The sequence below is a fragment of the Prionailurus viverrinus genome, chromosome D2 (genome assembly GCF_022837055.1).
Source record: "Prionailurus viverrinus isolate Anna chromosome D2, UM_Priviv_1.0, whole genome shotgun sequence".
Classification (NCBI taxonomy): Eukaryota; Metazoa; Chordata; class Mammalia; order Carnivora; family Felidae; genus Prionailurus; species Prionailurus viverrinus.
The window spans coordinates 17,517,493-17,544,647 of NC_062571.1; the positions used below are offsets into that span (position 1 = coordinate 17,517,493).

Below are 27,155 nucleotides of genomic sequence, written 5' to 3' on the forward strand. Positions count from 1 at the left end.
GAAACACAGGCTAGAGGGAGAAGCGCCCCTGCCTCGGCGGCCCGTGTCGGGCGCCTACCTCTTCCCAACATCCCCGCAGCCTCTCCCGACACGAGGGCCGCGGCCTTGTCGCCTCCCACACTTGCAGGAGGAGGACCCGCTGAGGAGAGCGAGAGGCAGGTGCCCTCGAGGAAATGTGCCCGACACGCCACCCCCTGGCCAGAGCACTCAACCCGCACCGGATTCACAAACACGAGCCCACGTGCTTCTGGCAGACACTTTTTTTATTCAGGAAATGCATCTTCCTACAGGTTCCAGCTCCTGCCGGGACAGCGTGACCAGAAGCACTCTCGCTGAGCACCCAGGGGGAGAACGGAGGGGGCGCCCCTTGCCGCCTCTCTCAGGGCGTCACGAGGCGTCACCGCGCGCACCGGCTTTCCCGGCGGAGGAGGGGGAGCCATCCGACACGGTCGCCCCCCCACCCCCAGCAGGCGGGCGCTTCCGACAGCGGGGTCGGGGCCCGGGCCCAGCTTTCCAGAGTCCTACGTATATATTCACTTTAGTCGTATTTTAGAAATCAGCTCTTCCGCGCTAAGATTTACAATAAAAATAAAATAATTTGCTCTGTAAACTAGAGTAGAAAGTTTCAAGTGTCTTAAAAACTATCTTCCATACAACGGAAAAAGGCTTCTGTGTTCTGTCCTGGGCGAAAGGAGACCCCAGTGTGCGGAGAGAAGCTGCCCTGGCGTGTTGCTCGAGACGCCGGGCGCCGTGGAAGCACTTCTTGGCCGCGGAGACTGGGCCCGAGGACAGAGCCACTTTCTTCCCCTCGGGCTCCACGTCCAGCTTTCCCCACCCCGCGGGCTCTTCCAAGATGCTCACGGCTGCTCTGCCGTTGCCTGGTCCTTGGTGGCGGCAACCAGCTCGGCGAGGGCCGGGAAGCTCTTTATGTCCTTTGTCGCCAGGCCCATCTTTTGTATCTGCAAAGGCCACAAGAGCGGATAAAGGCACCGCGGTGTGAGCTGAGCGCGAACAAAAGAGCCTCATAAAGAACACACGGGATGTCGCCCCCATCCTCTCTGGAATCTGAAAAGGGCAGCTCCCCAAAGGCTGGCAGAGCCTTCTCCCTTCACAGGAAGGATCTGCTTATTGCAGAGCTTCGCTTTTGGGGGTTAAACCCTGCGCATTCAAAGACGCCAGTATGTTCATTTATCTCAGTCCATCAGATCAGGCTCTTGCCAGGGGCAGAGCCCCTTTTGTGGACTGCAAAGGAGGCGCACGAAAAGAAATCACCAAGCGAACTATTTTTTAAGTGGACAGTTTTCACAAAAGCGCTGGCCTGAGCACTTAATGTCTTCACGGGTCATCGACAGATTTTCTTAGAATCTGATGGACTGTGGTTGCTGTGGCAGAGCAACTACCGTGGATTGCCGTGGTAACTGAGTCGTGACAAACCACGTGCCCGCTTTTGTTAACGGCAACACACACGCGCACACACGCACAGGAAAATCTGGAAAAACCCACACCAAGCATTTGGCATCTGTCGGCGTGCTGCCGTTCATTCTGGGGGCTGGCGGCCAAGGAGTGCCGTCTCTTTTCCTGCACCCCCCCCGCTTTCTCTGGCTTCTTTGTTCTTCATATTTCTTTACCAGATTGTCTGGTTTGTAAAAGGACTGCAGGTTTCTCTTATGAGAGAGAGAAATAGGGCAACGGACTTCCACCGGGATAGATCTCTAAAGTCACATCAAAGCAGCAGAATTTAGATCTCCAGGGAGGACCCTGACGTGCAAGAGTCCTCAGTCAGCTAGAAAAGCAAGCACTTCCGGATGGAAATTCTCCTCCAGCTGCAAGATTTTCCTGGAGGGTGTGTGCTATACAGGGACCCTAAACAGTTTAGAAAGCCAGCTTCTCAAGAACGAGAGAAGTTTCCTGATCCTTGAATGAGTCACCTGTGTGAAGAGAGGCCTGGCACGCAACCCACGTCTGCCTCCTAAGTGACACCATGTCCAGCAATGCTCCTGCACCTGCTGGGACTCCAAAACCTGTGTTTTATGGGAACAGAGGAGACTCGGCCAGGGAAGCAAAGAGGTCAGGCTTAGACGACCTCTCAGGGGCCACACTGAGAGATCCACGGGCTAATGCTTCTCTACTTATTCTAACCGCCTGACTACGTGTCAGGCACTTCCCCGGCGGTGGACAGAAAGGACGCCGCCTCCGTCTGGGAGCTGCCCCTCCAGTGGGCTCCGTGAGCCAAGTGGATGCCAACTGCACCAAAGACCAGTTGGTCAATTTCCGGTATTCGTTACACACATCCTTTCCCCTCAAGTATTCTGGGGCCCTGACCCCTCCCTCCAGCCCCGGGAGGACACGCCCGCCCTCGGCAGCACCCCCCGGGCTCAGGTGAGGCACCTGACGACAGCTCGGCGGTTACCTGCTCTCCCAAGTACTCAACGTCCAAGGCCAGCTGCAGCCTGATTTTGTCGTCGTCACTCATGCCGCCACCGGGACCGATGGGGTTGGCGGGAGTGGTTTTCCTGGCTTGTTTCAGCCGCTTCAGGCTCTCCTCCATTTTCTTCACCGAGTTCAGAACGTCGGACACGGTTTCGTAGTACCTTGGGCACAAGATACGCTTACTGGTGAGACCGAGGGGCTAGCGTGCATCCCCAGACCGACTGGCTTGGTGGGCCAACACAAGAGATTCGTGAGACCCACACTCATTTCCAATAAAAGAAATCGGCCATGGTGAACTTACCAATGTTTCTTAAGACTGAAAAAAAGGAGCCTTGACACCCTAGCATCACAATCCCTCAGAACTCATGAAATACACATGTGGACTCTGTTTACAATTTTCGTCCCGGACACCAACAAGAGAACATCGAAGGCCAAATGATATTTCCTACTCGAAGGGGGCAACAGCTGGAGCTCATTCCCCAAGTGCAAGTAACAGATTCATTTACGGTCGGTTCTAGGAACAGTTCATCTTAAGAATAGAAAGCTTTCAAATTTTTAAATAACACTAATTACCTTCACTGTGCTCTCAATATAATTTGCAAATTATAAAGGAGTTGTATTTCAAAACTTTGTTTACAAGCTGGCTACTTGGCACTTGGTATATATTTGCCCACAAAAACAAGACTCTAATTCACTGTTATGTTCTAAATTAACCCACAAATGTTCCTGAACTCAGAAGTAATTGAAATAAATCAAGTACCATCAGAAAATAAACAAAATCCAATAGCAAAATTGAGTAAGATGCTTTTGACATAACTCAATCCCGGCATTTGGGGAAAAGTCTATTGAATGAGAAACGAAGAGACATTCGACCAAAGGGATTCCGAAGACCTCCTGAGATTTTCACGGGTGGCAGGGTTTTAGATACTGAACGCTTATCAGTTACAATCAGGCTTCAGAACATGTGTTTTCTCTTCCTTGGCCGCAGTGGTCTCGCCAGTCTGTGCTTTCAATTATCTGGCGCGAGCAGAGCCACTGTGGACACAGGAGAGAGCGGATCTTACGGGAAAACGTGTGCCTGGCCTTGCAGAAAGAGGGCCGCGTGAAACGCACCCTGCGCACCAAAAGCTGGGCGTGCCGGGGGATGTGCCTGCACCCCCAAGAAGTCCTTGACCCAGGAGGTGCGGGGCCAGGGGAACCCCGGGCGGCTGGGGGGCAGGTGGCCCATCGCACTCTGGGGGGGGGGGGGGGGGGCCAGAGCAGCTCAGCCACCAACTCAGGTGTGAGCGCCTGCACCCGACCCGTCCAGCGACGCGGCCATCTGACGTCGTCAACAAGCCACGTGCCACCCTCCGATGGCCTCTGCGGTCTCTGACTCGGGGCTTCCCTAAGCAAGTCCGGGATGGCCTACTTCTAAGGTACTTACTTATGAGTGCTCTCAGAGAGGGCGCCTTCTAACCATTGTCGGATTACTGCCTGTCTCAGCTTATCCTTGTGCCCACTCTGAAGCTGGCGAAATGGCTTCAGGGCACTGTCCACGTAAGAGGAGGCCGTGGTTGGCACTTCCTGGAGTAATGATGGTAGGGGTTGAAAAAAAATGTATAGGAAAAAAAAAAAAAGAGTTATTCCAACTTCGGAAGGATGTTACTAATGTGCCAGTTTGGAGACATGAACGAACCCCATCCCTCCCCAATAGTGACAGTAAGGTTGTCTCCCGGAAGATATCTGAGAACAGCAGGGGTCAGGAAGAATACAGCAAGGGAAAATAATGTTTAGAGCCAGAGAGAGAGAGAGGGAGAGAGAGAGAAAAGGACAGAGAGAACAAGTACTGCAGTGCGCAGTTACGGGGGCCGGGAGAGCTGTGTTTGAGGCCGTGCATTTCTAACGGGCTCCCACCAGGTCATGCTAATGCTGCTGGTCGACAGAGTGAGACGCAAGGATCTACGGCGAGTAATTTGTTCTGTTTTTGCTTCTTCGTCTGCACACAAGGACACTGGTGCCTACTCTGGAGAAGAGCAAACGACAGCATATGACCGCCAGCGCACCGGATCTGACCCGCAAGCACTTGGTCAATACCCCAGACGGGAAAGCCAGTAGCTTCCGCAAAGAAAAGGAATGTATCTAGGAACACAGAGGAGGTCTCTCTCTCCCGCTCTGAAGTGGGAGCTTCAAGGCAGACCAGAAAGGGAAAATCAGGTGGCAAAGTCCTCTTGCTGGAAGCGGTAATCCTACTGCACGCCCCAGATTTTGGGAAAAGGAAAAGAAGAGCCACAAGGGAGACTCTGTCCACCTCTGATGAGCACTCACTGCCTCCAGAGCACCGAGTCACGCAGGCGGGGGTGGGGGGTGGGGGCAAGACGCCCATGCTCGGCACACAGAGACCGCCCCAAAACGACAGGTCCTGAAAATCACTTTGGTGCTAAACTGCCTGACACCCAATTCTACAACTGGAGAAAAAAGAAAATTCGATGGAAAATTAAGCGAGATGTAGCCAGAAGGAAAGGTGCGTATAAATGCACAGAAAGAAGGGCTCAGGAACGGAAACGACAGCTCTGGTCGAAACGAATTCCCCAAGTCGCCTTTCCGCCAAATGAGACAACGGGGGAATTCGATTTTAAACCCCAGTGTGCCCGCACCCTTTTCATCTCAGAGATGCTTTTCATGTTCCTGATGCAGCTTTTGGAATCTTTTCGAGTTACAGAACAGCAGAAAGCAGGTACTTGCTAGGACGATATGAAGGGAGCAAGGTCGATTCAATTTTTTCCAAATACAAGAATCAAAGTATAGGAGTTAAAAATATTTTGTTAAGGGGTGTCTGGGTGACTCAGTCGCTTGAGCGTCCGAGTTCGGCTCAGGTCATGATCTCTTGGTTTGTGAGTTTGAGCCCCGCGTCGGGCTCTGTGCTGACAGCTCGGAGCCTGGGGCCTGCTTCGGATTCTGTGTCTCCCTCTCTCTCTCTGCCCCTCCCCTGCTCACGCTCTCTCTCTCTGTCTCAGAAATAAATAAAAAACATTAAAAATATATATCTGTTAAAACACGTTCTTTTCAAATTACTACCATCTTTCCTTAAGGCCAAGGGAATCCGGGAAGAGGCCGTGCTGTCTGAGTCCAATTACCAAAGCAGCTGACCATCCACCTGCAGAGTCCCCTTCTCACAAATAAGGCTTCTCGGGAGGAGGCTGGGCAGGCCCGCCTTGGGCTACCCCTGTGGACTCATTTCTGGGTCTCGCTCAACAACCCCCTGCCTCTGTGGCTTTCCTGTCATGTATTTCCCCACCTCAAAAGGCTTTCCAGGGAACAGTGCTGACCTTATTGGTTCTTCGGTAGAGCCTGGGGACCTCTAGGGCACTCTTCAGGTAGCCGAAGCAAGACTCACTTAAGTCTTGGATGATCCTGTCACTCAAGGCAGGAGCACAGGCGGACAGAGACGTCTGGGAGTCCTCCAGGGCTGCTGTCCAGACACAGAGACTGAGTTTAGCCACTTACTGAAGCCCGGGTGCGAATTTTATTTTAGACACTGTCACAGTATTTACAGAGTGTACAACAATAAGCCAAATCAAATCAACTTATTAGAATTAAACAAAATATCTCATCTAGAGAAATTATCATCACAGAACAGAATATAGAAACAACCAAGGATTGACAACTAGAAAAGAAAATGGTAGTTTAAATATATGCTACAGGCTCTAAAGTTTTATTTTAAATTATTTCTTATTCAGAGATGTGCTGAGTCTAAAGATTCATTTTTACCTGAGATAGAAGAAAAATTCTTAAAGCCAATCATTTCAAGTTTTGGCTTGATTGTTTCCAAGAGTTCTGGAAGCTGAAATAAATATATGCACTTTATATATTCAGGTACTTTTTATAAATCAAAGGAAGAGGCAATTGAACTTGCACCTATAAACTCTAAAATACTATCAATGAAAAATGAAACTAAACTCAAGACTTCCTACAGTTTTCATCAGAAGAAAGCAAAATTCTTAACGCTTTCACTAAAACAGAATCCAGCAACACGGGAAACAGCAGTCCCCGGCTATTAACAGGCCCAGGGAAGAAGCAAAACCATTTTCTATTCTGTGGCTTTCCCCGATACCAAACAAAGACCAGCGGAAAACAGACTCACGTATCAGAGCACTCAAACACAAATTCGGCCCACAAAGCCCTGTTAATGATAAAGGCCCCAAACATGGACATCCCCAGAGAAAACAGGGGGAGACGTTTTCACAGTTCACTTTCAAAGTACACGCGAAGGTTAACTGTTGCCAGGAAATACGTGGTCAAGTGGGGGTACAACCCATTAAAATCCAACCCGCCAGCGATCGTGCCAAAACGCGGAGCTAGTGAACAGTGGGGCATGGCTCACTCGTCACTTGTGACGGGAACACTGAAAAGGCAGGAGAGACCCCTCCCCACCCCCCCGCCCGGTTCACAAAATAGGAGACTAGACTGACAGGCAAGGAGGCAGAGAGCCCCCCCGCGGGGGAAAGCTGGAGAGACCGCTCGGAGCACGGGCGAACCTGTGCTCTCCGGGAGGCCCTGGGCCCCACGATTCCAAGCCCCATGCGGCCATATGGGGTCAGACACTCGCACATGTCACTTTCTACGAAAACACCGAACCGAGCCCCTGGACTTCTCCTGGGACACAGGCCTACCTGCTCCTGAAGCTTGTCCAGGTCGGCGACCACATATATAAGCTGCGTACTGGAAATGGAAGCCACGGGCTTTGTTTCCGCGGGGCCACTTGCTTGGTCTTCACTGTTTCCGTGGGTAACTGAAGGGTCTTTGCCACCAGTTACCAAAGGCTTTTTCATATCCTTGGCACTTTCATTAGAGATGGGCCTGAGTAAAAGCTGAAAAACCGTTTCAACGATTCACTACTTTTCCACCTGCCACATACCTGAGCATTAAGTTTTGTGGCCCACCATCTGCAAAGTATTCAGTAAAAGTTTACCAACGAAAGAACAACAAGGAGAAACAAAGCCAAACTACAACCCCACGGACATTTGTCCTCCTTAAGCTCGTGTCTGCTTTCTGGTGATTAAAAGTAACAGGCAGAAAACAAAACAGGTCCCTAAACGAAACGAAAATTAATTTCTGGAATATCACAGTTACAAAAAAATTCATTAGCTCAACTAGGTAAATCATTTACCAGGTTTGCTCAGTAAATTTACCTAATGTTAATTATAATTAATTAATAAGGCTAAAAAAAGCACGATCCAAACTTTACCATGTTTCAAATAGTATCAGCAAAAGTGTTACTTGCATACTGATTTGTTACAAGGGAAAAATCAAAGAGAAGTACCCCCGGCATAAGGAAAAAACGGAATAATGAACATGTGAGGCAACATAATTTATTAGAGACCTGAGAATTACTGGCTGGTAAGAATGTAGGACCCAGCCTACTCAGGCCTAACTGAAGAATCACATCAACCCCGCTGCCTCCCCGGAATCAACTGCACAGGGGTCTTCAGAAACCGCTTGGTGGACAGGGTGGTCTGTTAAGAACCCTTCTGCTCTCAAAGTAAATAAACTTAAAAAATTAAAAAAAAAAGGGGGGGGGGCGCCTGGGTGGCTCATTCGGTTGAGCGTCCGACTCTCAGTTTCAGCTCAGGTCATGACCTCACATTTCGTTGAGTTTCAGCCCCACATTGGGCTCTAAGCTGACACCACGGAGCCCGCTTGGGTTTCTCTCTCGCTCTCTCTCTGCCCCGCCTCCTCCCCCACTTGTGCTGTCTCTGTCTCTCTCAAAATAAGTAAATAAACTTAAAAAAATTAAAAAAAAAAAAAAAAAAAAAAAAAGAACCCTTCTGAGCAGAGGAAGGCAGAAGGGAAAAAGAGAACTAGCTTCCACCGAGCTCCCAGAATCCACCAGGCACTTCCGTCAACAATCTGCTGGTCAACAGACCCCTTTTTACTGCTCACCTATGGAAACCGTTTTGCCATTTCAGAGGTGAAGCATCTGGGACCCCTAGAGCTAAGTCTCCCAAGGCCACAAAATTTCAAAGTGGCAGAACCTGGGGGCGCCTGGGTGGCTCAGGAGGTTAGGCGGCCACCTCGATTTCGGCTCAGGTCCTGATCTCACGGTTCATGAGTTCGAGCCCCGTGTCGGTGCAGAGCCTGCTTGGGATTCTCTCTCTCTCTCTGCCCCTCCCCTACTTGCGTTCTTTCTCAGAATAAACTTAAAAAAAAAAAAAAAAAAAAGTGGCAGAACCTCAGTCTGTCTGCCGTGAAAGCCTGTGCTCCTTCCGTTAGAAGACCCTGCAAGACAAACCGGGCTCTCCTCTCCAACTCAAGATTGCATTCCTTCTGATAGCTGAGGCTTCGTCACGCAGTCCTTCCTGACACCTTCCGCACGCCTAGGCCCATCACGCACAGTGAACAGGCTGCATGTCTGTCTGTCCCCTGCGACTGTCCAGGAGGGGGCAGGGCCTCTCCGAGCACGAGACGCTGGCGCGGGGCCTGCCTGGGTGCTCAGGGCTGACCCGTACGATCACCGCTACGGCTGTGTGCGCGACACCTAATCCATCTTCACAGGCATGCGGATACTTAAGAGAGTCAACTACTCGACAAGGAGAAAGGGAGGGTATTCTGAAATGAAGGGAAGGTTAATTAATTTTATTACCTTTTAGTCCAGACGATCATACGATTTTTTAAAACTTCCAAATACGATGAAAACGCGTATGTTTTTATTTCTACTCATTTTCATTAAAATGAGCATCTCTGTCTTAATTTCGACGCATCTCGAAGATTCTGGCTTTGAGACGGGAAAATGAGCTTGTCGGGACAGTGCTTTTCCACAAGAGGAAGCACGGACAGTGGGATAATAGACACCCACACAGGCAACGGCGGCAAGAAAAGGGGAACAAATACTGGATACAGACTTGAGAAATGAGTCGACTGTTGTCCTTCAAATGACCTCTCATGACAGCCTGGCCTTTAAGAGTCTTAGCGTATTTAGCTTAAGGTATCTTTAATTTTTTTTTTTTTTTAATATTTATTTTTGAGAGAAAGTGTGCACATGAGCGAGGGCGGCCAGAGAGAGAGAGGGAGAGAGAATCTCAAGCAGGCTCTGTGCCATCAGAGCAGAGCCTGACTGACGGGGCTTGAACCCACCAACTGTGAGATCATGACCTGAGCCGAAATCAAGGGTCAGATGCTTACCTAACTGCGCCACCCACGTGTCCCTCTTTAATTCTTTAATATTTTTTAACAATGTTTACTTATTTTTAAAAGGGAGACAGAGTGCAAGGGGGGGAGGGGCAGAGAGAGAGGGAGACACAGAATCCGAAGCAGGTTCCAGGCTCTGAGTTGTCAGCACGGAGCCCGATGTGGGGCTCGGACCCACAAAGCGCGAGATGGTGACCTGAGCCGGAGTCGGACGCTCCACCGAATGAGCCACCGAGATGCGCCCCCCCCTTAATTCCCAACGGTCGTGATTCTGGACGAGCTACGCGGCCAGCCCTCACCTCGCTGACAAACACGGAGTACCGAGCCAAAATCTGCAGTGTGAGCCTCCACAGACGATGCGCCAGCACCGGCAAGAACATCTCGTCTGACCAGCACCTCTGAAGGCTGCTCCATGTTCTGTGAGAAGCCAAAAGGCAAAACGAACTGCCAGCTAGAGAAATAGACAGACACGTAAAGAATCTCAGGCAATTCCCAGCTAAATTCTAATAGTTCCGATGCTTAATTCAAGAGTGAAGAACGCGGCCACAATCCATGCTGTTTCATCTTTTGAGGCAGTGCGTTTTTATAATTTTACACGATTCCCCCTCCCGGATGTTTGAGATTGAACATCTATGGCATTCGACAATCACTTGTCAACAGGTATTTTGTACCAAGTCCACAAACCCAAGCTGGAGTGGTCCCCTGCAAGCGTCTCAACTACAATTCCGAGTTTGTCCGGTTTCGTTTGTCTGCTCTTCCGTTCCTCTACCGGAACTCGCTACATACAGGAAGTCGATCACACAGGACCATGTTTTGCAAAGACAGACGGAAAACCACCTCGGAGCCTAAAACGGTGCAGTCAGGCTGACTTAGCTACACAGAAGGGAGCAGAAACTTAAGTGGGAGTGGCCTAGAGACCCGTGTGGCCATCGAAACAGCCATGCGTTACGTGAGTGGCCACCGGGAGTGACTACATGACACAAGATCAATGAGGCTGTGAAGGAAACCAAACCTGTCTGCAACCCACGACCCACCGTCACCTGCCCAGTGTCCCAGGACTGGGGCCGAGGGCTCAGGAGGCCTGAGGCAGGAGCCCCAGTTGTAAATCATCCCCCAGGAAGGAAGGGCCATCCTGACGCTTTACCTTAGCCTGGGAGGAAAACAGACGGAATCCAGTTTTCTATAAAAAGCGCTGATCACCAGGGGCTAATCCCCCATGACAGGTTATATTCAGAGACAAAACTGAGGTCTGCTTCTTACGTTCTTAAAGCATTTATTTTCAATCTTATTTTAATTCCAGTGGAGTCAACATACAGGGTTGTCCTAGTCTCAGGAGTACAACATAGTGATTCAACACTTCCATACATCGCTCGGTGCTCGAGATACGTGTGCTCTTTGTCTCCATCCCCTACTTCACCCCTGCTCCGCCCCACCCCCCTCCCCTGCGGTGACCACCAGTTTGTTCTATCTGAGAGTCTTGTGTTTTTTGGTTTGTTTCGTTTTTTTCTTTGTCCATTTGTCTCGTTTCTAAAATTCCACCCTATGAGTGAAATTACATTGTATTTCTCTTTGTCCAAGTGCCTTATTTCACTTAGGATTACGCTCTCTGGCTCCCTCCGTGTCGTTGCAAACGGCAAGATTTTGTTCTTTTTTTATGGCTGCGTAATAGTCCGTTCTTTTGATCCTCTCTATAAGGAAAGAAGCTCTATGGACCAAAAAATATACTTTTAGCCTTTTAGAAAAAAAAAAAAAAGAGGTTGAGCCGTGTTTTTAAGCTACGTTTTCACCTACTGTGCGACAGAAGAAGGTGAAAGTACCCTCAGAAAACGAAGGCTTAGGTAAGCGCTGAGCTTAACTAAGCCCTTGCGTGACATCCGCCATTGATCGCTTTACGGAAATTACCTGGAGCGTCCTCCAACCCAGCTGTAAGTGCTGCTTCTAAGGATCCTGCGATCTCTCTAAATCTGAGAGAAAAACAAGAGCACAGATTAGGGTTTATGCTGCTGCTGCATGCCTTTACCTCCCCGTTCTCCCTTCCTTCTGAGCCGCAGGAACTTCCTCCGCTGGCTTGTCCCGAAGAGCGTCCCAAAGACACCCTTACAGATGCCCGGCCAGCCCCAGGAGGCCCATTCTCCCACTGTTTTCAACTGAGCAAGGAATAAATTTCTCCCGATTAAGCCACCGTCACGTAGGGCTTCTCCGTTATCTGCGGCTGATTGGAATCACAACCAACCCCGTGTTTTTTGAACTAAACAAACCACCCGGTTAGACCGCCATCAAGGAGCCTGTGTCAGGCCAGTCCCACGTGGCTGTACTCGGTGTCGTCGCCTTGCGGCCACAGGACCGCGGGATCTCCGATCCACCTCGACTCACGCTGCCGTAGGGAAAAAAGGAAACGTCCCTAAAGCAAGGAATGGGAAGGCTGGTCTCCGGATCTGTTTGCAGTTTGAGAAAAGTCACCGCAAGCAGCCGGTGAACAGTACAAAAGCCTGCTGCGTGTGCTGTTCACACTGCTGCCCAGCCTCCCGTGCTGTCCGGCCCCCGCCTCCCGGGTCAGTCCTCCTGGGTTGTCAGCTGGCCCACCAGGCAGCGCCTTCTCCCGTCACAGAATTCCGTTTTAGTAACTGCGTGGGCACGTTTTCAGGGCTGTGTGACATGAAAACGCTGTGTTTTGGAAACAAGCTGCGTACGTGGCATCGGGTCCCAACTACGGAACCTCCACCGTCGGACCTTCCCCAGCACACCCGTCACCTGCTAGTTCCCTTGCTGGCAATACATGCTGACACCCGCTCAAGATTAATTACCCTGAGCCTTTTGGGTTTTTCAGAGTACACATTTTTTTCAAAGCAGTTCAGAGACTGAGCTTAAGGAATCTGTCTGGAGGGTGAAAGGAACAGCACGTCAGACCAAGAGCAGCGGCCGTGCCCTCCATGAACGTGCAACACGGCCCAGAGCCCCAGACCCCGGACCGCCCCGAACCTCGAGAGCTGGCTGCTTTCCCGTGGGAAAGGAAGCCCCCTCCTACTGCCCAGGGGAACCTGCCAGTGAGAGGCACGGGTGCTATGTCGCGGGCTCGACACAGCCATCTGACCGTGCAACCACGCCGAAAGACCCATGAAAGTAAAACTGCCCAGGTCACTTGGCAGAGCTGTGCCTCCCCAGCCGGGAGCCCAGCAGCAGCCCCTCGCGCAGCTCTGCTGGGCAGTTAACTTCCAGGACTGAGGTGAGGTGCTGTCGTTCTCGGAAAATGGCAAAAAGGGAGAGGCCACCTTGGGGACCCTTGAGAAGCCGCGCTGGAGTTCGTCCACGCACGTGTGATGCCCACGGCGCTTGCTAGGGTATCTGTAACAGAGGCGACCCCAGACAGGATGTTTCTACGTTCTGAAATCTGGGTTTGGGGGAGGCCTCTAGACCTATCCCTCCACGCATGCCACAGGTACGCAATCACCGCAAAGCGCTTCCGTAAAAATAAAAGCGGTGAAGGTAACACTGCCGGGCGTTGCAATCTCTGCCCTGTAGTATCCGAAGCGTCGCGGGGCACACGTCTACTCCACACACACGCGTACTCGGGGCAAAGGGAAAGCACGTCGATGCTGCAGAAAGCCCACATCGCTAGGAGGAGATATATTATGTTCAGCATGTACTGAATGCAATACATCTACAGTGAATGTTCCGGGAGTATACAATATTCTAGAAAGACTTCAATTAAAGATGGCGGAGAACTTAGCCTACGGCATTTCAGGGACTGAGCCCAGTCTCTGCGGAGCCACCGGCTCACTGCACTGGAGACCCCTGGGTCATATTTGCATTTACTTTCTTCCTGTGAGAAACTGAATCGTAAACCTTTTTTCTTGTTTTTGGAGTTTGTTCATTCATTCTGAGAGCGAGCGTGAGCAGAGGAGGGGCAGAGAGAGAGGAAGAGAGAGAATCCCAAGCAGGCTCCATGCTGTCATCTCATGAACGGCGAGATCATGACTTGAGCTTAAATCAATAGTGGGACGCTTAACCGACGGAGCCCCCCACCAAGCGCCCCTAAACCTGCTTTCTACTACGCCTACGGGAACAAGTGACATGAAGGCCAGGCAGGGCATCGGGAACAGTGAGGGGTTCCAGTGCACCGCCGGATGGCGCTGGCTGGAAGGGCCACCTCGGTTCCTAGGATGGCGGGATGCAGGTTTACCGTCAGACCAGTGGCGTAAGCCTGTTCCCAAGAGAGCAATGTTCATGTTCCTCCCTACGAACATGTCAAAGTATGCCACCCCACGGGTTTTGGGCCTCCTTTAAATGGCCCTGAAGTGAATCCCCTCACAATGTAACTCTGACCCTAGTCATGTTTGTGGAACTTCTGGTCGTCACTCAGAGTAAACAATGTGACGCCTGGTAAAAATCAATAGGGCAGTCCCACAAAGTATTACTTGAACTTACTTTTTTTTTAACGGAAAAACAAACATAAGTGAATACAAGTTCCACACTTCGCAACTCAGATGTGATGTTTTACAAATTTCACAAATTTTAAGTAAAATGGTTTACAGAGAAAGGCTCACCGATCCTTTTGATTGCTTACTGTTAAAATCTGGTGGACGTACAAAATCATGCAGGGAAGTGGCTGACTTTAAACCCAGCTCGGCTGCCGGCCCCGTGAGAGGCGGCTGAGGGGAGGCTGTGCTGTCGCTGTGGCGTCCGGCCTGGCGAGCCCAGAGCACGCCCCGAAACAGCCACCAGAGCTCCAGGGAGGCAAGTCCGGGGGGGGAGGGGCAGGGAGGGGAGGGGGACGACAGTGCAGGATCCCCAAGGGTGGGGTCACGGGATCTGGGGAAATGACTAGGAAGAGGAGTTTGGAGGCAGCGGGCGGAACTACGTGATGTGACAGTATTGGACATCTAAAGCAATCTAACTCCAAACCCGGACCACAGAAGAAATGCTAGACATTTCTTCTCCACTGCGGCCATATATATACACACACGTACATACATACATATATACATACACGTTAGTCCCCAATTTTATTTTTATTTTTAGAGAGAGAGAAAGGGCACAAGCAGGAGAGAAGGGCAGAGAGGCAGAGAGCGAGAGAGCGAGAGAGAGCGAGAGAGAGCGAGAGAGAGCGAGAGAGAGCGAGAGAGAATCTTAAGCAGGCTCCATGCTCACTGCTGAGCCTGATGCGGGGCTCTATCCCATGACCCTGGAATCACGACCTAAGCTGGTATTAAAAGTTAGGCCTGGGGGCGCCTGGGTGGCTCAGTCGGTTGGGCGTCCGACTTCGGCTCAGGTCATGATCTCACGGTCCATGAGTTCGAGCCCCGCGTCGGGCTCTGTGCTGACAGCTCAGAGCCTGGAGCCTGCTTCAGATTCTGTGTCTCCCTCTCTCTCTGACCCTCCCCCGTTCATGCTCTGTCTCTCTCTGTCTCAAAAATAAATAAACATTAAAAAAAAAAAAAAGTTGGGCCTGAACCGACTAAGCCACGCAGGCGCCCCTCTATTGCAGTCTTATACTATGAAAGAATACTTCACTGTTTTAAATTCCGCTCCTGCATCAAAAGGGCTTCCTGCCCTGGGTTGATCTTCATTACCCTGCAACAACCACTCCCAGTGCAGTCCATGAACACCTCAGAAGAACAAATCCTTCATTTCCTACTGAGAGACAAGCTCCGTGGTGATGTCACGCTGGCAAAATTAAGCATAACATACAGTGTGGTACCAGCAAGGGCGCCTCACTGACATTCTGGTGGCTGTGATTTCATTATCAGAAGATGATTACATACATTCTCAATCACGGCAAGCAATTACAATCAAGGGACCTAATCCTTAACGTATTTCCCCCTCTGTAATTTCCCCCCAGAACTCTAGGGAAAAGGACTGCATCGTAATGAATGAAAGCACTCAGCGATTTCAACAAAAAGCCTGCAACTCTTTCCAGACCTTCCTAACTAAAACGCTCTAGTTAATGTCATTCGATGAAGGAACTCACCACGACCTCGTTCAAGACACTCTGCAAAAATGGCTGTTTTCGTCTGTTTTTCTAACAGAACATATGTCGCTAAGAGTTTATCCTAAATGTCCCCAGTTTATGAAAGCACTCATTTACGTACGTGGTATCGTCACGACATCTGTTAGAAGTGTCACCATTTTCCAGAACAGAGAGAACAAATGTCACAGATGTCAAAGACATCCAAAGGATGTCAGAGACGGCCAAAATAAGAACTAGGATTCTCATAAACCGACTGACGGAACCAGTGGCGAAGAATACGCTTCTCCCCACCCTCAGGGAAAAACCAGCCCAGAGGAGCCAACAACAGACCCACGTGGGCCGGGCCTGCTGCCTGACGAAGGCGGGTGGGGAGGAGGGCAAAACGGACAGGCTGCCGCGGACGGAGCGCAGGAGGACGGAGCTGGGCGCGGGGCCCACCTCGGTCCGAGGCCGGGGTCCTCAGCCCTTTAATTACCAAATGGTTTTTCTGTCATGCCAACCGGAACGCCGGCAATGACGACACCTCTTGCACGTTCCCGCTTTCGATCTCGTTTCCCAAGGAACGGCACGATCATCTCCGAGGACTGTTTCCTGGAGGCAACACCCTGACCTGGTATTCTGGTCCCATTTCAGAAGGCTGGAGGTGGGGGGGGGGGGGGGGGGGGAGGAATAAATCACTGACCTTATTTGAAAATAAACAGGCAAGTTCCACTTATTACTGAAGCTGTGATAGGCGGGATGTGCTCTTAATCTCCTCACGCTGGCCTGTGTTCCACACTGCTGTTCAAATGCTCTTACAAAATCCATGCTTACGGTGTATTTCTAAAATAAGAACAGGCGGAATTTTCACTGTGAGCAAACTAACCAGGAACGAGCACATACAGGAAAAACTGTAATCAAGATAAAGAAGGAGAACACTCTGAGTCGTAGCTTCCGGAACTGACAGTGACCTGAAAGGGGTCGCCCGTCCGAGGTCCTGACTTGAACATTCGGTACTGCCCAAAGCGGGTCGGTGACGCGCTCGAGGTTTTACGCGGCAAGCCTCCCTGGAAACCCGGTGCTCTGCAAACGACAGCTCTCGTATTCTCGGCACCCCTAACCTCGTCCACTGGAACTGGAAGAGCCAGTAAATTAAGTGGTATAATTGTCACTGCCACTCCAGAGGAAGGAGTAGAACATTTTTAAAAGGCAGGTGAGCCATCACATGATCTCCATAGACCAGACAGCACAAAAACGGACGGGGAGCTACCGACACCATGAAGAGCCGTGGCTGAAACTTACTTAACATTCATCACCCGCGTGCTGTGCCTAAAACTGTATTCTTTAACGTGACCCACAAAAGTACCCTCCCAGGTTAACTACTGTTATTATCATTTGGAGGATGACGCTTCCTCTTCTATTCAGGCTCACAGAGAATTTACCCAAAGACAAAGCTGAGAAATAGAGCAAACAGCACCCTGGTTGGTGAGCAGAGCAGAACCGCAGCTGTCGGAAATGCGCATTCCTCCGTGGGTCCTCTGCCCCCCCCCCCCCCCCCCCCCCCCAGGGCCCAGGCTCTACAGGGAACATGTGTGGACACTCCATATCCTTCTGGGTCACCCAACCATTCACCGAAACTTCCTCACGTCTGCGCTTGGGCAGGAATTTTAGTTCACTCAACACTACAGGCTTTTCATTTCTTTCAACTGGTTGGGCGAGGTGTTGAGGAGTTGAGACCAAGGTATTACTCATCCTCTGGGGATAGAAGTAGACAGACCTCTGCACACGACGAGACGCTAAAAGAACACGAGATATTTCTCTCCTCACGAGAAGCACGTCACAGCCAGACTGAAAGCTGAAAGCATTTTGTGAAAGGAACTGACCGACGCTGTGCTCACTGGAAACAGACCCAGCCACGTTAAGGACTAGCTTAGAATTCTGAAGTCAAAGTTCTGCGAGAAAGTTTCCTTTCTGAGCTGAAACATCTCCTGAGCATAACGTGACCAGCACAACTCCAGAGGACAGCAAAACGTAAAGGGTCTTAAATGGTGAATGCTTGAGACCACTGTATCATTCTGCTTCTGGGGTCTATTTTTAAAAGCCCTACTGTTTGCAAATAATAAAAATCACTGTCACACGATTCACTGAAAACGATACCACGTGATCACATGATTCAGCATACTGTCACGTCGCACAATTAGTCGGAACAGGGAAGTGGTATTTCTGTGACACTATGGCTCCAAATGTGTCTTCTCGTCTGTGTTGAAGGCCGGCAGGCCCCAGGCTCACCACACCTTACCGTCTGCCTCTATACACTACAAATTAATGAGGATTTTAAAATCCAATCGATACCCTGTTTTCCTTTAAAATTATACCGTACACATTTGCAAACCTGATTTTCCATAGAAAACCACTGCAAAGGGACTGGCTTTTAATGGTCTCGAGGATCTTTTTGAAAAAGTGAGAAAATGACGTGCAAACACATCTTGTCACATTGGTACCTAGGCTGAATCTTACCCTGCATTTTAGAATTATAGTATATAGTCCCAACAGTATCAGGGACTACTACTTGGATGAAACATTTTGTGTATTTTAAGGAAATGCTCACTCACAAACTCAGATTTTTATTTTTAACAAAGCACAGAACGAAGTCTGTGCAGAAAGCATGATTTTTCTCAAGCCTCTGGTTAATATCTTCGAGAATCAGGATGATGGAGGAAAAGTACCTCGTGAAATGCATCGGGATTTCCAGGATTAAAAAGCGAAGGCAGTTTTTCTTCTAATCCTCGTACTATTTCCGGCCAGACAGAATTCACCAAAAAATCATATCCAGGAACACTGTTGCCTTTTTCACTGTAAGAAACAGCAACACTTCAGTCAGATACATGGCACCCTCCTATTTACAAAGGGCAAAATTCTACAGTGGTATTTTAACTCAAAGTTCCTCAGCCTAAAACTTACTTCCACCTTTTTAAAAAACTGTACGTCAGTTAGCTTGTTTATAGCCTTCAACTTCTATTTCACTCCTTGATCCCAGTCTCACCTTGAACCTGAACGCCCTCTGTATTCTGACTCCTGTATTTATCACATAGGAGAGCAAGCTAGTGTCAAGGATAAGGCAAAACTACTACATCGAATTGCCTTGGCAGGATTTCTCCCTGGAAGCAGGCTATCGTATTTACACTCTATCTTGGAAAAGAAGTAGTCTAATAACACAAGAAAAGCGATCTTCGCGTGCAGTCTTTTTTTAATGTTTCTTCATCTTTTTTTTTTTTTTGAGAGAAACAGAGACAGAACATGAGTGGGGGGGGGGGGGGGGGTGCGCAGAGAGAGAGAGAGAGGGAGACACGGAATCCAAAGCAGGCTCCAGGCTCTGAGCTGTCAGCACAGAGCCTGACATGGGCTTGGACCCTCAAAGTACGAGATCATGACCTGTGCTGAAGTCAGACACTTAACTGAGCCACCCAGGCGCCCCTCTTTGCATTGAATCTTAATACCACTAAGCTCTAAAGCCCTGTAAATCATGCTAATTTGCCAGTTACTAACAGCTTTGTGAAGATTAAGCTATCTCTAAGATTACCTTCAGTTCTCAAATTCTATGACTATTCCATGTAAAATCTTGATTCCAAATCCTGATGCAAAAAAACTTGTCACAGTCGTGTTTTTTTGTGTATCCATGCTTTATTTCGCCTTTTTTTTTTTTTTAAGCAAAAGTCTAGACTCTGGATTTCTAATTCACAGACTCAGATGAGAGGCAACACTGAGATGAAAGCATTCACTCAGGAGCCAGAGTACCTGGGTTCAAACGGTGGGCCTTTTACCCTCTGTTTTGTTTTCTTCATCTTTAAATTGAGATGACAGGATGGAGATCAGAGCATCTTCAAATGGGTTAATATTTGTAAAGCATTTAGGCTTGTGCCTAGCATACAGGAAGTGCTGTGATAGTAGGGCTTAAATATAGAAGTAAATAAATAAGGCAGATTGCTCAAGTTTTCTCTTGCACTTAAAGACACAGAAATAACTTCTAGGTAAATACCATCTCACTGAATGCTCAGTTTTAAGATAACTTTCTTTAACAATGGCCAGCAATTCAATATATGGTCTTTTTTTAAGTCTTTATTTAGGTAATCTTCACAACCAATGAGGGGCTCAAACTCATGACCCCGAGACCAAGAGTCACACGCTCCTCCGAGTGAGCCAGCCAGGTGCCCCAATATACGATCTTATTTCGGCAAAACTGGGAGTTTTGTAGCTACATTGCGATATGAAATTGGGTATTGAAAATAAAGAAAAAAGGGGCGCCCGGGCGGCTCCATCGCTTAAGCGTCCGATTTTGGCTCAGGTCATGATCCTGCGGTTTGTGAGTTCGAGCCCTGCGTCGGGCGCTGTGCTGACAGCTCAGAGCCTGGAGCCTGCTTCGGATTCTGTGCCTCCCACTCTCTCAAAAATAAACAAACACTTAAAATATTAAAAAAAAAAAAATGAAAACAGAGATAAAAGCTTTCCTAATTTTCCTCCTTAGCAAAAATTGCCAGGAAAGATAGATTATCCAGGAAGCCAGTTTGGTACTGGCTACCAAACAATCTTACTATAGTTAAGTACTGGTAAGAAATCACTGGCCGGTTGGAGGAGGGCTGGGGAGGGCCGACAACATGTCTATTTCCCACATACCCAATTCCACACCTCGCAGTCTATACTTTCAGCCACGCTAAGAACGAGCTCTATTAAGGTACCTGGAGAAGAGAAGAATAAAACTGGGAATTTGAAAACTACAGATGCACAGAATATAAGCAATATCAAATGACAAGATCCCCTCGTCCCCAAAGCAAATATCTACTTAAAGCCCCAAAGAGAAAACTTACATCTACAAGATTAACAGCTGAAACAGACGGCTAATGAGAAAAGCGAATCCACATTCTCTGGAAGACAGATCCTGCATGCTGCTGGCAGCACTACAGATATAAAAGGCACATACAGAGGGCGACACGAGGGAAAAAGAACAGAACGTGCGAGGGAAGCACCGAGCGTGGGGAATCCTGGAGGCCGGAGCCGAGCGAGGGCAGGTCAGGGCCAGCAGGACAAAGGTGCCTGAAGCAAGTGACGACCTACCAACGCACGGATTAGATTCCCCAACCCCCCGAGGCTTCGACGTGAATTCTGCCACGCTGAAAACTATGGAAAGGCCTTCGCAAAGCTTTGAAACTCGGCATTTTCAGGACCAAGACTGGCCTTGTCGAATCTAATGACTGTTTTGCTTCGGAATTGCGGCTTCCTTAGTTTTACATCACGACTTCTACTGAATTCTTACCCCAAATCCAAATTCAACTAAGTCTTCATGATGACTAAACACAAGCGGCAAAACCAGGCCGAAATCATGCGGTGGGAATAGAGAGGGTACTTCAAAGGTCAGGTGGCATATAGTTTTTCTTTTTCTTTTCTTTCCAAAGAACAAAAATTCCTTTTCTTTCCAAAGAACAAAAATTCAAGACCAAATGCACTGATTGCCTACTTCATAAAGATCTGAGACCTCCTCTGCCTTTCTGACGATGAAAATGGACCAAGTCTTTCATTCTGCAAACATGGGGAAGTCGCTATCTTCAAGACACAGTGACAGGTGAGGAAGGTGTGGGCAGCGCGGAAGGAGAGCACACCCTCAGCCTCCGGGAATGACCCCTCCACAGAGGTTAAGAGCCAGCATGTACTGGAACCGAGGACACGGTGAATGCTGAACACCAGGGGAAAGCGGTCTCTTGAAGGAAGTGGTATCTGAGCGGGAGCTCAGAGGGAGTTGACAGGTTAACCAAAAGCCGCAGGCAACGGGAAGTGCAGGAGGCAACGAGGAAAACCACAGAAGCCCCCAGTACAGATCTTCCTTGACTTATGACGGAGTTACATCCCAATAAACCCCTCGTAAGTATATCATGAGCTGAAAATGAAAATATACCCAACCTACTGAACATCAGAGCTCGGCACACCCTACCTAAAATGTGCTCAGAACTGCTCACAGCAGCCTGCAGGCGGGCAACATCACCTAACACAAAGCCTATTTTACAACACGGTGTTGGCCACCTCACGCAACTTGCTGAAGCCTATACTCAAAGTGAGAATCCGGAGGGTTTCAGTGTGTCGGTTGCGGACCCTCGTGATGGCGTGGGTGCCTGGGAGCTGCGCTCGCTGCCACTGCGCGGCATCACAAGAGGGGATCCTACTGCGTATTGCTAGCCCGGGAAAAGATCCAGATTCGAAGTCTGCGATATGGTTTCCGCTGAATGCGTATCGCTTTTGCACCATCGTAAAGCCAAAAAGTCCTAAGTCGAACCGCTGTGAAATCAGAGATCTTCTGTACAAGTTGTGTTAGGGAAGGTCAAGTGCTACAGTTTGGCCAGGGACCATAGTGGTACGAGGTGGGGTTGCGGGGGCGGGGGTGGGGGTGGAGTTCCACAGTAGAAAGGTCTACAGTGGAGAACCACCAGGACCAGAGCATCAAGGACCTCACGGGCTGTGCCAAGAAGACTGGATGTTCCTCTAGAAGCAACGAGAAGCCATTAAAGACTTACGAAGGTGGCAGAGCTCTGGGCAGATATGACAGCCAAGGGCTGCAATGAAGAGGGACAGGTGGAGCCAGGGAGGCCAGGAGGGGAGAGCCTGTTATTCCAGAGAAAACATGACAAAGGCCTGGACCAGGGCGATGGTGAAGTGGAATGGGATATTTATGAAGCAGAACTGGAAAGTCATGGAAATTAAGTAAAAGAAGGTGGGGAAACTGAAGATAACCTTAATCACTATTAGCATAAAACTTATTGAATCAAGCTGAGGGGCGCCTGGGTGGCTCAGTCAGTTAAGCGTCAGACTCTCGGTTTCAGCTCAGGTCATGATCTCGCAATTCCGGAGTTCAAGCCCCGCGTGGGGCTTGCTCTGACAGAGCACAGAGCGGAGCCTGCTTGGGATTCTCTCTCTCTCTGCCTCTGCTCATGCTCGCTCGCTCGCTCGTTCTCCCCCTCTCTCCCTCCCTTAAAATAAACTTAAAAAAAAAAACAAAAACCCAACTTGTTGATTTAAAGCTGAATTGATATTTATAGACATCAGAATAATGGAAGGAAACCAATTTTGATTTGTAGCTACATTGCGATATGAAATTGGGTATTGAAAATAAAGAGTAGATTGGCTCCTACTATTAGTTCCATTAGCTAGAAACCCGGGCTAACAACACCCGCCTCACGGCATTGGTAACAATTAAATAGGAAAGCGCACTCGTTCCCAGTTCAGACAAGACAGCCAGTAAGCAGTACGCACTGGGAGCCACCAAGTGCAATCGCGGAGCTGAGCTGACCGGGAAGCTCAGCGGTTTCAGTTACCTGGAGATGGCCCCTCCTGTGACTTCTCGAAGAAGGCGGCAATGGTGAGGAACAAACTCCAGGAGCTTATCATACATGATCTGAAGGCCGTTCGGATCAGACTCAACAATCTGCTCTACAATCACCTATCAAAAGGAGCATCATTTGTTTTAAAGCACCTAAAAGAGAAGTATGAACTATATACTACAGAGGAAAGAACAGAGAAAACCTTAAAAACACAATTCCTCTCTGCCCACCCTCCTCCCCAGCTGACATGCCTTCGAAACAGAAGGTAAAGCACACCTTCACTCAACATCGGCTCCTAGGGTTAGGGGACACAGCTCTGATCCGGGGGAGACACAGGCTGGGTGACAGAGACTGGCCTAGAGCCGAAACACCACACACACTCATCTGCTTCCCGTCTTGAGCTTGAAAGCAAAATATGTGTGTCCTGACAACAGCTCGTACTGCCTTGACCTTGGCCTAGCCGGCCACCACCAGATCAGGGAAAGGGTTGGGACAGAGAACGACGGAAGAAAACACATTTTATTTTACTTTATTATTTTATTTTTTGTGGGAAGGTTGAGAGTCAAGAGGTAAAGAAAGGACAAGCACACAAACTTAAAATACAAACGTGGCCATCGTCCCTTTAATATGCCACTGAAACTTAAAATATTTTCTTAATTTGGCACATTAGATGCGGCTCAATGAAAAAGGCATACATTAGGAACTACCCTACTTTCACTTACGGATAAAGCATAACGTAGTTAATCGGTCTTTTTCATCCCCACAGAAATAGCCATGAAATAGAACAGGATACACACAGGGAACTGGCAGATCATTTATTTTTAGTGATCCTAATGAAGTTGAGAGGCTTACTGAAATTAAGCCTTAAATTTCACTTTTACCAACAGGATTCACTGTCCCATTTTAAAAATGGAAGGCTTTCACCCTGAAGTCACAGGGCTTGGAAGCTTTGTACTTACTGGGACAGGAAGAACATTCACACTGACAGGTGACTGCAAGAGGGTCTTCAAACACTGAGGACTGGCTTTATGGCTTCTATCGGTTTGAACCAGACGGAACTGCCATTTTCTAAGCCGGAAATTGTTGAGTGTTGGCAACCTTGTATGATACGACCTATATTCTGGCTCCTCAAAGGCAGGATATACTCCCCGCCTGTAACTTAACTGTACCCCGATAGGTGAAGGGTCCTGGACAACCACGTTCGGGTTTAAGGTACTAATCTGCCCAGAAAAGCCCTTCATCTTTGAACATTCCCTCCTTCCCACTTCCTGGCCTGGCAGACTCCCCCATGGTTTTCAACACTTAGGTCCAATCTATTCTGGGAAGACACCTCCCTCACGGACTTTCCAAGCTCACGGGGCCGTCCACACACTCCGCCACCAGGCACGTGCTGCGGAGCGGTCATCGGCCTAACTGTTCTACTCCTCTACCCTGGCAGTGCAAAAATGCTTTTTCACAGCCTCACTGACGTAGAATTGACACAACTTAAAACTGACCTGCAAATGTTCGGATCTGGACCTTCTCCCTAGGCAAGACCCTCACCCCTATGGTATTAGGATGATCCCTGGGTTATGACATCACTAGAGAATACTGGAGAGCATGCTCGGTTCCTGGCACTCTGACTGTAACCAATGGGGGGACCGAGCTTTACCTACAACTGAGAGTGTGGTAACTATGAGACTGTACAGAAAGATCTCTGATCTATCCCCCCACAGCCAGTGAAGAATCCAAGTCCGAGTAGATGCTCTAGGAGCATCTGAACGAAGACACGAGTGCACACACCTCATCCACGTAGGGTTTCACTAGAACTTGACCGACTAAGGCCTCGGCATCCCGTGTCTTGTCAATTGTGGCGTAGGTCCGTAGGCAGTGCCGTATTATATCAACGTTGGAAGTCTGGAGACCTTCTAAGAGCAGGCCTTCCAGTGACTGCTGTAACATGGCTGTAATGCCAGCTATCCGCTGCAAGCAAAAACAGCTGTAAGGAAAGTTCCAGGTAGACCAATTGCTAAAAATTCAAATATGTATATAACAGACCTCCTATTCTACTAGAATATACGTAAGATTAAAAGATTAACATTTTCTGGAGAGTTAACAGTGAAATCTCTTCTCCCCACGATTTCTTTACAAGTAAATCTTTGCTTCATCTAAGAAATGACAAAGAAAGTTATTTTCTTCTTAAGCTACAGAGTAAATCCGACAAATGTGTTTAAACCCAGCCAAGGGCTTTGGGTAAATTAATTCTGACTACCTCGTACAATGTGTCGAGTGACATGAAATTCAGAATTCATTTTACTCGCGTAATTTGGAGAATATGCTTGTGACTTTATGCAAAATCTCTCTAACATGACATGAGAGAAGCAGGGTCCCCAGAAACAAAAACTGAAAGAAAAAACTCAACGTTGGTTTCAAAGTCCTCTACGGCAACAATTATCAGGGGCAATACGAGATTTAACTAAAATCATTCAGCAAATTCCCAAACAGCAAACTGTGAAAATCTAAACCAACACTCACCGGTCTTACTTTGTCCAAAAGAGGCATGCCTTTGCTTTGAACAGCGTGAAACTGTAACTGGTTAAATTCTGTGGCAATTCTCTCCAAAATCTGTCCAGTCAAAAGTGGGCTAGTAGAGACAGTTACAGAAATTTAGTTCCCAGAGTTATTTAACTTCCAAGAGACGATATCACCCAATTAGCAACAGGGAGGCTTTAGCACCCACGGTGTCGTAACTTTTCTTCAGGGTGTTTTCTCCCACAGACCCCTTGTCACAAGGTGAAAGCTAACGTACCTTCCGTGCCGTGGATTTTCACTACAAGCCGTAAGCATAGCATGTTCTAGGTGTGGTGGGGAGGTCGTCACGTATAAGCAAGCCACTGACACTGCCTGGCCCCAGCCACAGGGCCCACACGAGCAGCAGGAGCTGGACCGGGGGAGTGTGGGTGCAACTGCGTGTTTCCACCACGTTCCCCAGGCTCTCCCATTCATGAGGTCTTCATCTCTAACCCCCTTCTCTCTCTTGCCCTTTCCCATCATTCATAGCTGAATCCTCCTCTTCTCTACCTGCCTCATTCTCCCTCCTTCCAAAAGACCTCTAATACGTCTCAGGCACCAAATCCTGTTGTCCCTTCAATAAAATAAAATTGGCCCTCCAGCAGCAATAAATGAAACACCTCAAAGTAGCTTACTTTAAATTTGCGTGTACCAAAGAGCAGAAAGAGCAATCTACATGCTCCGGGTCCTACCGAGAAAACATGCATTTGTATCGGCTACCACGTGTAATAAATGTACTCCCCCTCCCTCCAAACACATTACAAAGCATCAACATCACTTAAGAGGAAGCTGAATAGTGAAAGATGAAAACCATAAAGGCACTGAAAGTACCTGCTGGGCTTTTCTAAGGCATCCCACATCCGACGAGGCACAAGCAGGCAGTGAGGGGAAAACCCACACCATCAGGAAATACAAAACGCTATATGCAGACCAGCAGTGATCCACCCGGCCCTGTTTCCGCAGCATCCGAACGAGCGTGGCGGGAAAGTGCCCAGCGTGACCAACCCCGAAGCTTAACCTCTGACTTGAATAACCTAGCGTGGACGTGTTGTTTACCAATTATCTCAACGTCTCCTGGCCTAGGAAGCACGATCTATTTACTATTCGCCAACATGGCTCTGGCTTTCCTTTGTCTACAGCTCAAAGCTGCTGTTCAAAAGGAAAGAAAAAAGCCTCAAAGGTGATTCTGAGCAAGAAAGAGCATAATATCTATTACATTAAAGGCAGAGTTGCCAAAGGAACAGTATTACAGAAACAGAAACCACTGAGGGACTTCTATCAAAGGAACACAGCAGGAACGGGCAAAAACAAAGAAAACTGGAAGGCGCGCATCGGAGCAACAGAGAGGCCGAATGAGGATGCGGCTAGAGGGGCCGTCAGCAGAGCAGAGCAGCTGAAGACGAGCTGGTTCCACTAGACGGATGGGAACGGACGTTCCCGGGGTCTCTGATAAGTGACGAAGGGGTCAGGGGCACAAGGGCAGTGGGCCGAAGAAACACACCCGGCAGGCGGCGAGTCCCCATTTCCATGTCTGGATCACGAAAGGAGGCAGAGACGGAGGACCCGAGAACCCCCTTCCTTTGGGATGTCTCCTTTCTTTACTCCATAACGAGAGATGTGGAGCGTGGGGTCTCTGGGGACCCTTCCGAATCTAAAACATTAGTTCCTAAAACTAAGAAATCCCCCATGCCTTTTTGGTG

At 48.9% G+C, this 27,155-nt stretch overlaps 1 protein-coding gene across 4 annotated transcripts in view; it reads right to left on the reverse strand.

The window, feature by feature from the left end:
- Positions 1-245: 245 nt before the first annotated feature.
- COG2 (component of oligomeric golgi complex 2) overlaps positions 246-27,155 on the reverse strand; it is a 46,603-nt gene continuing 19,693 nt past the window's right edge. For 3 of the 4 annotated variants that reach the window (XM_047825359.1, XM_047825357.1, XM_047825360.1), the window contains 13 exons: positions 25,420-25,528; positions 24,688-24,867; positions 22,900-23,024; positions 18,271-18,397; positions 16,248-16,387; positions 11,500-11,561; positions 9,897-10,048; positions 7,083-7,280; positions 6,181-6,253; positions 5,739-5,881; positions 3,857-3,996; positions 2,411-2,591; positions 246-959 (listed from right to left, as the gene is read on the reverse strand). In XM_047825359.1, the coding sequence (XP_047681315.1) occupies positions 858-959; positions 2,411-2,591; positions 3,857-3,996; positions 5,739-5,881; positions 6,181-6,253; positions 7,083-7,280; positions 9,897-10,048; positions 11,500-11,561; positions 16,248-16,387; positions 18,271-18,397; positions 22,900-23,024; positions 24,688-24,867; positions 25,420-25,528 (1,732 nt within the window). In that variant the 3' untranslated portion in view covers positions 246-857. The remainder of the gene's footprint in view (positions 960-2,410; positions 2,592-3,856; positions 3,997-5,738; positions 5,882-6,180; positions 6,254-7,082; positions 7,281-9,896; positions 10,049-11,499; positions 11,562-16,247; positions 16,388-18,270; positions 18,398-22,899; positions 23,025-24,687; positions 24,868-25,419; positions 25,529-27,155) is intronic. The other variant, XM_047825358.1, reaches the window with a different exon arrangement.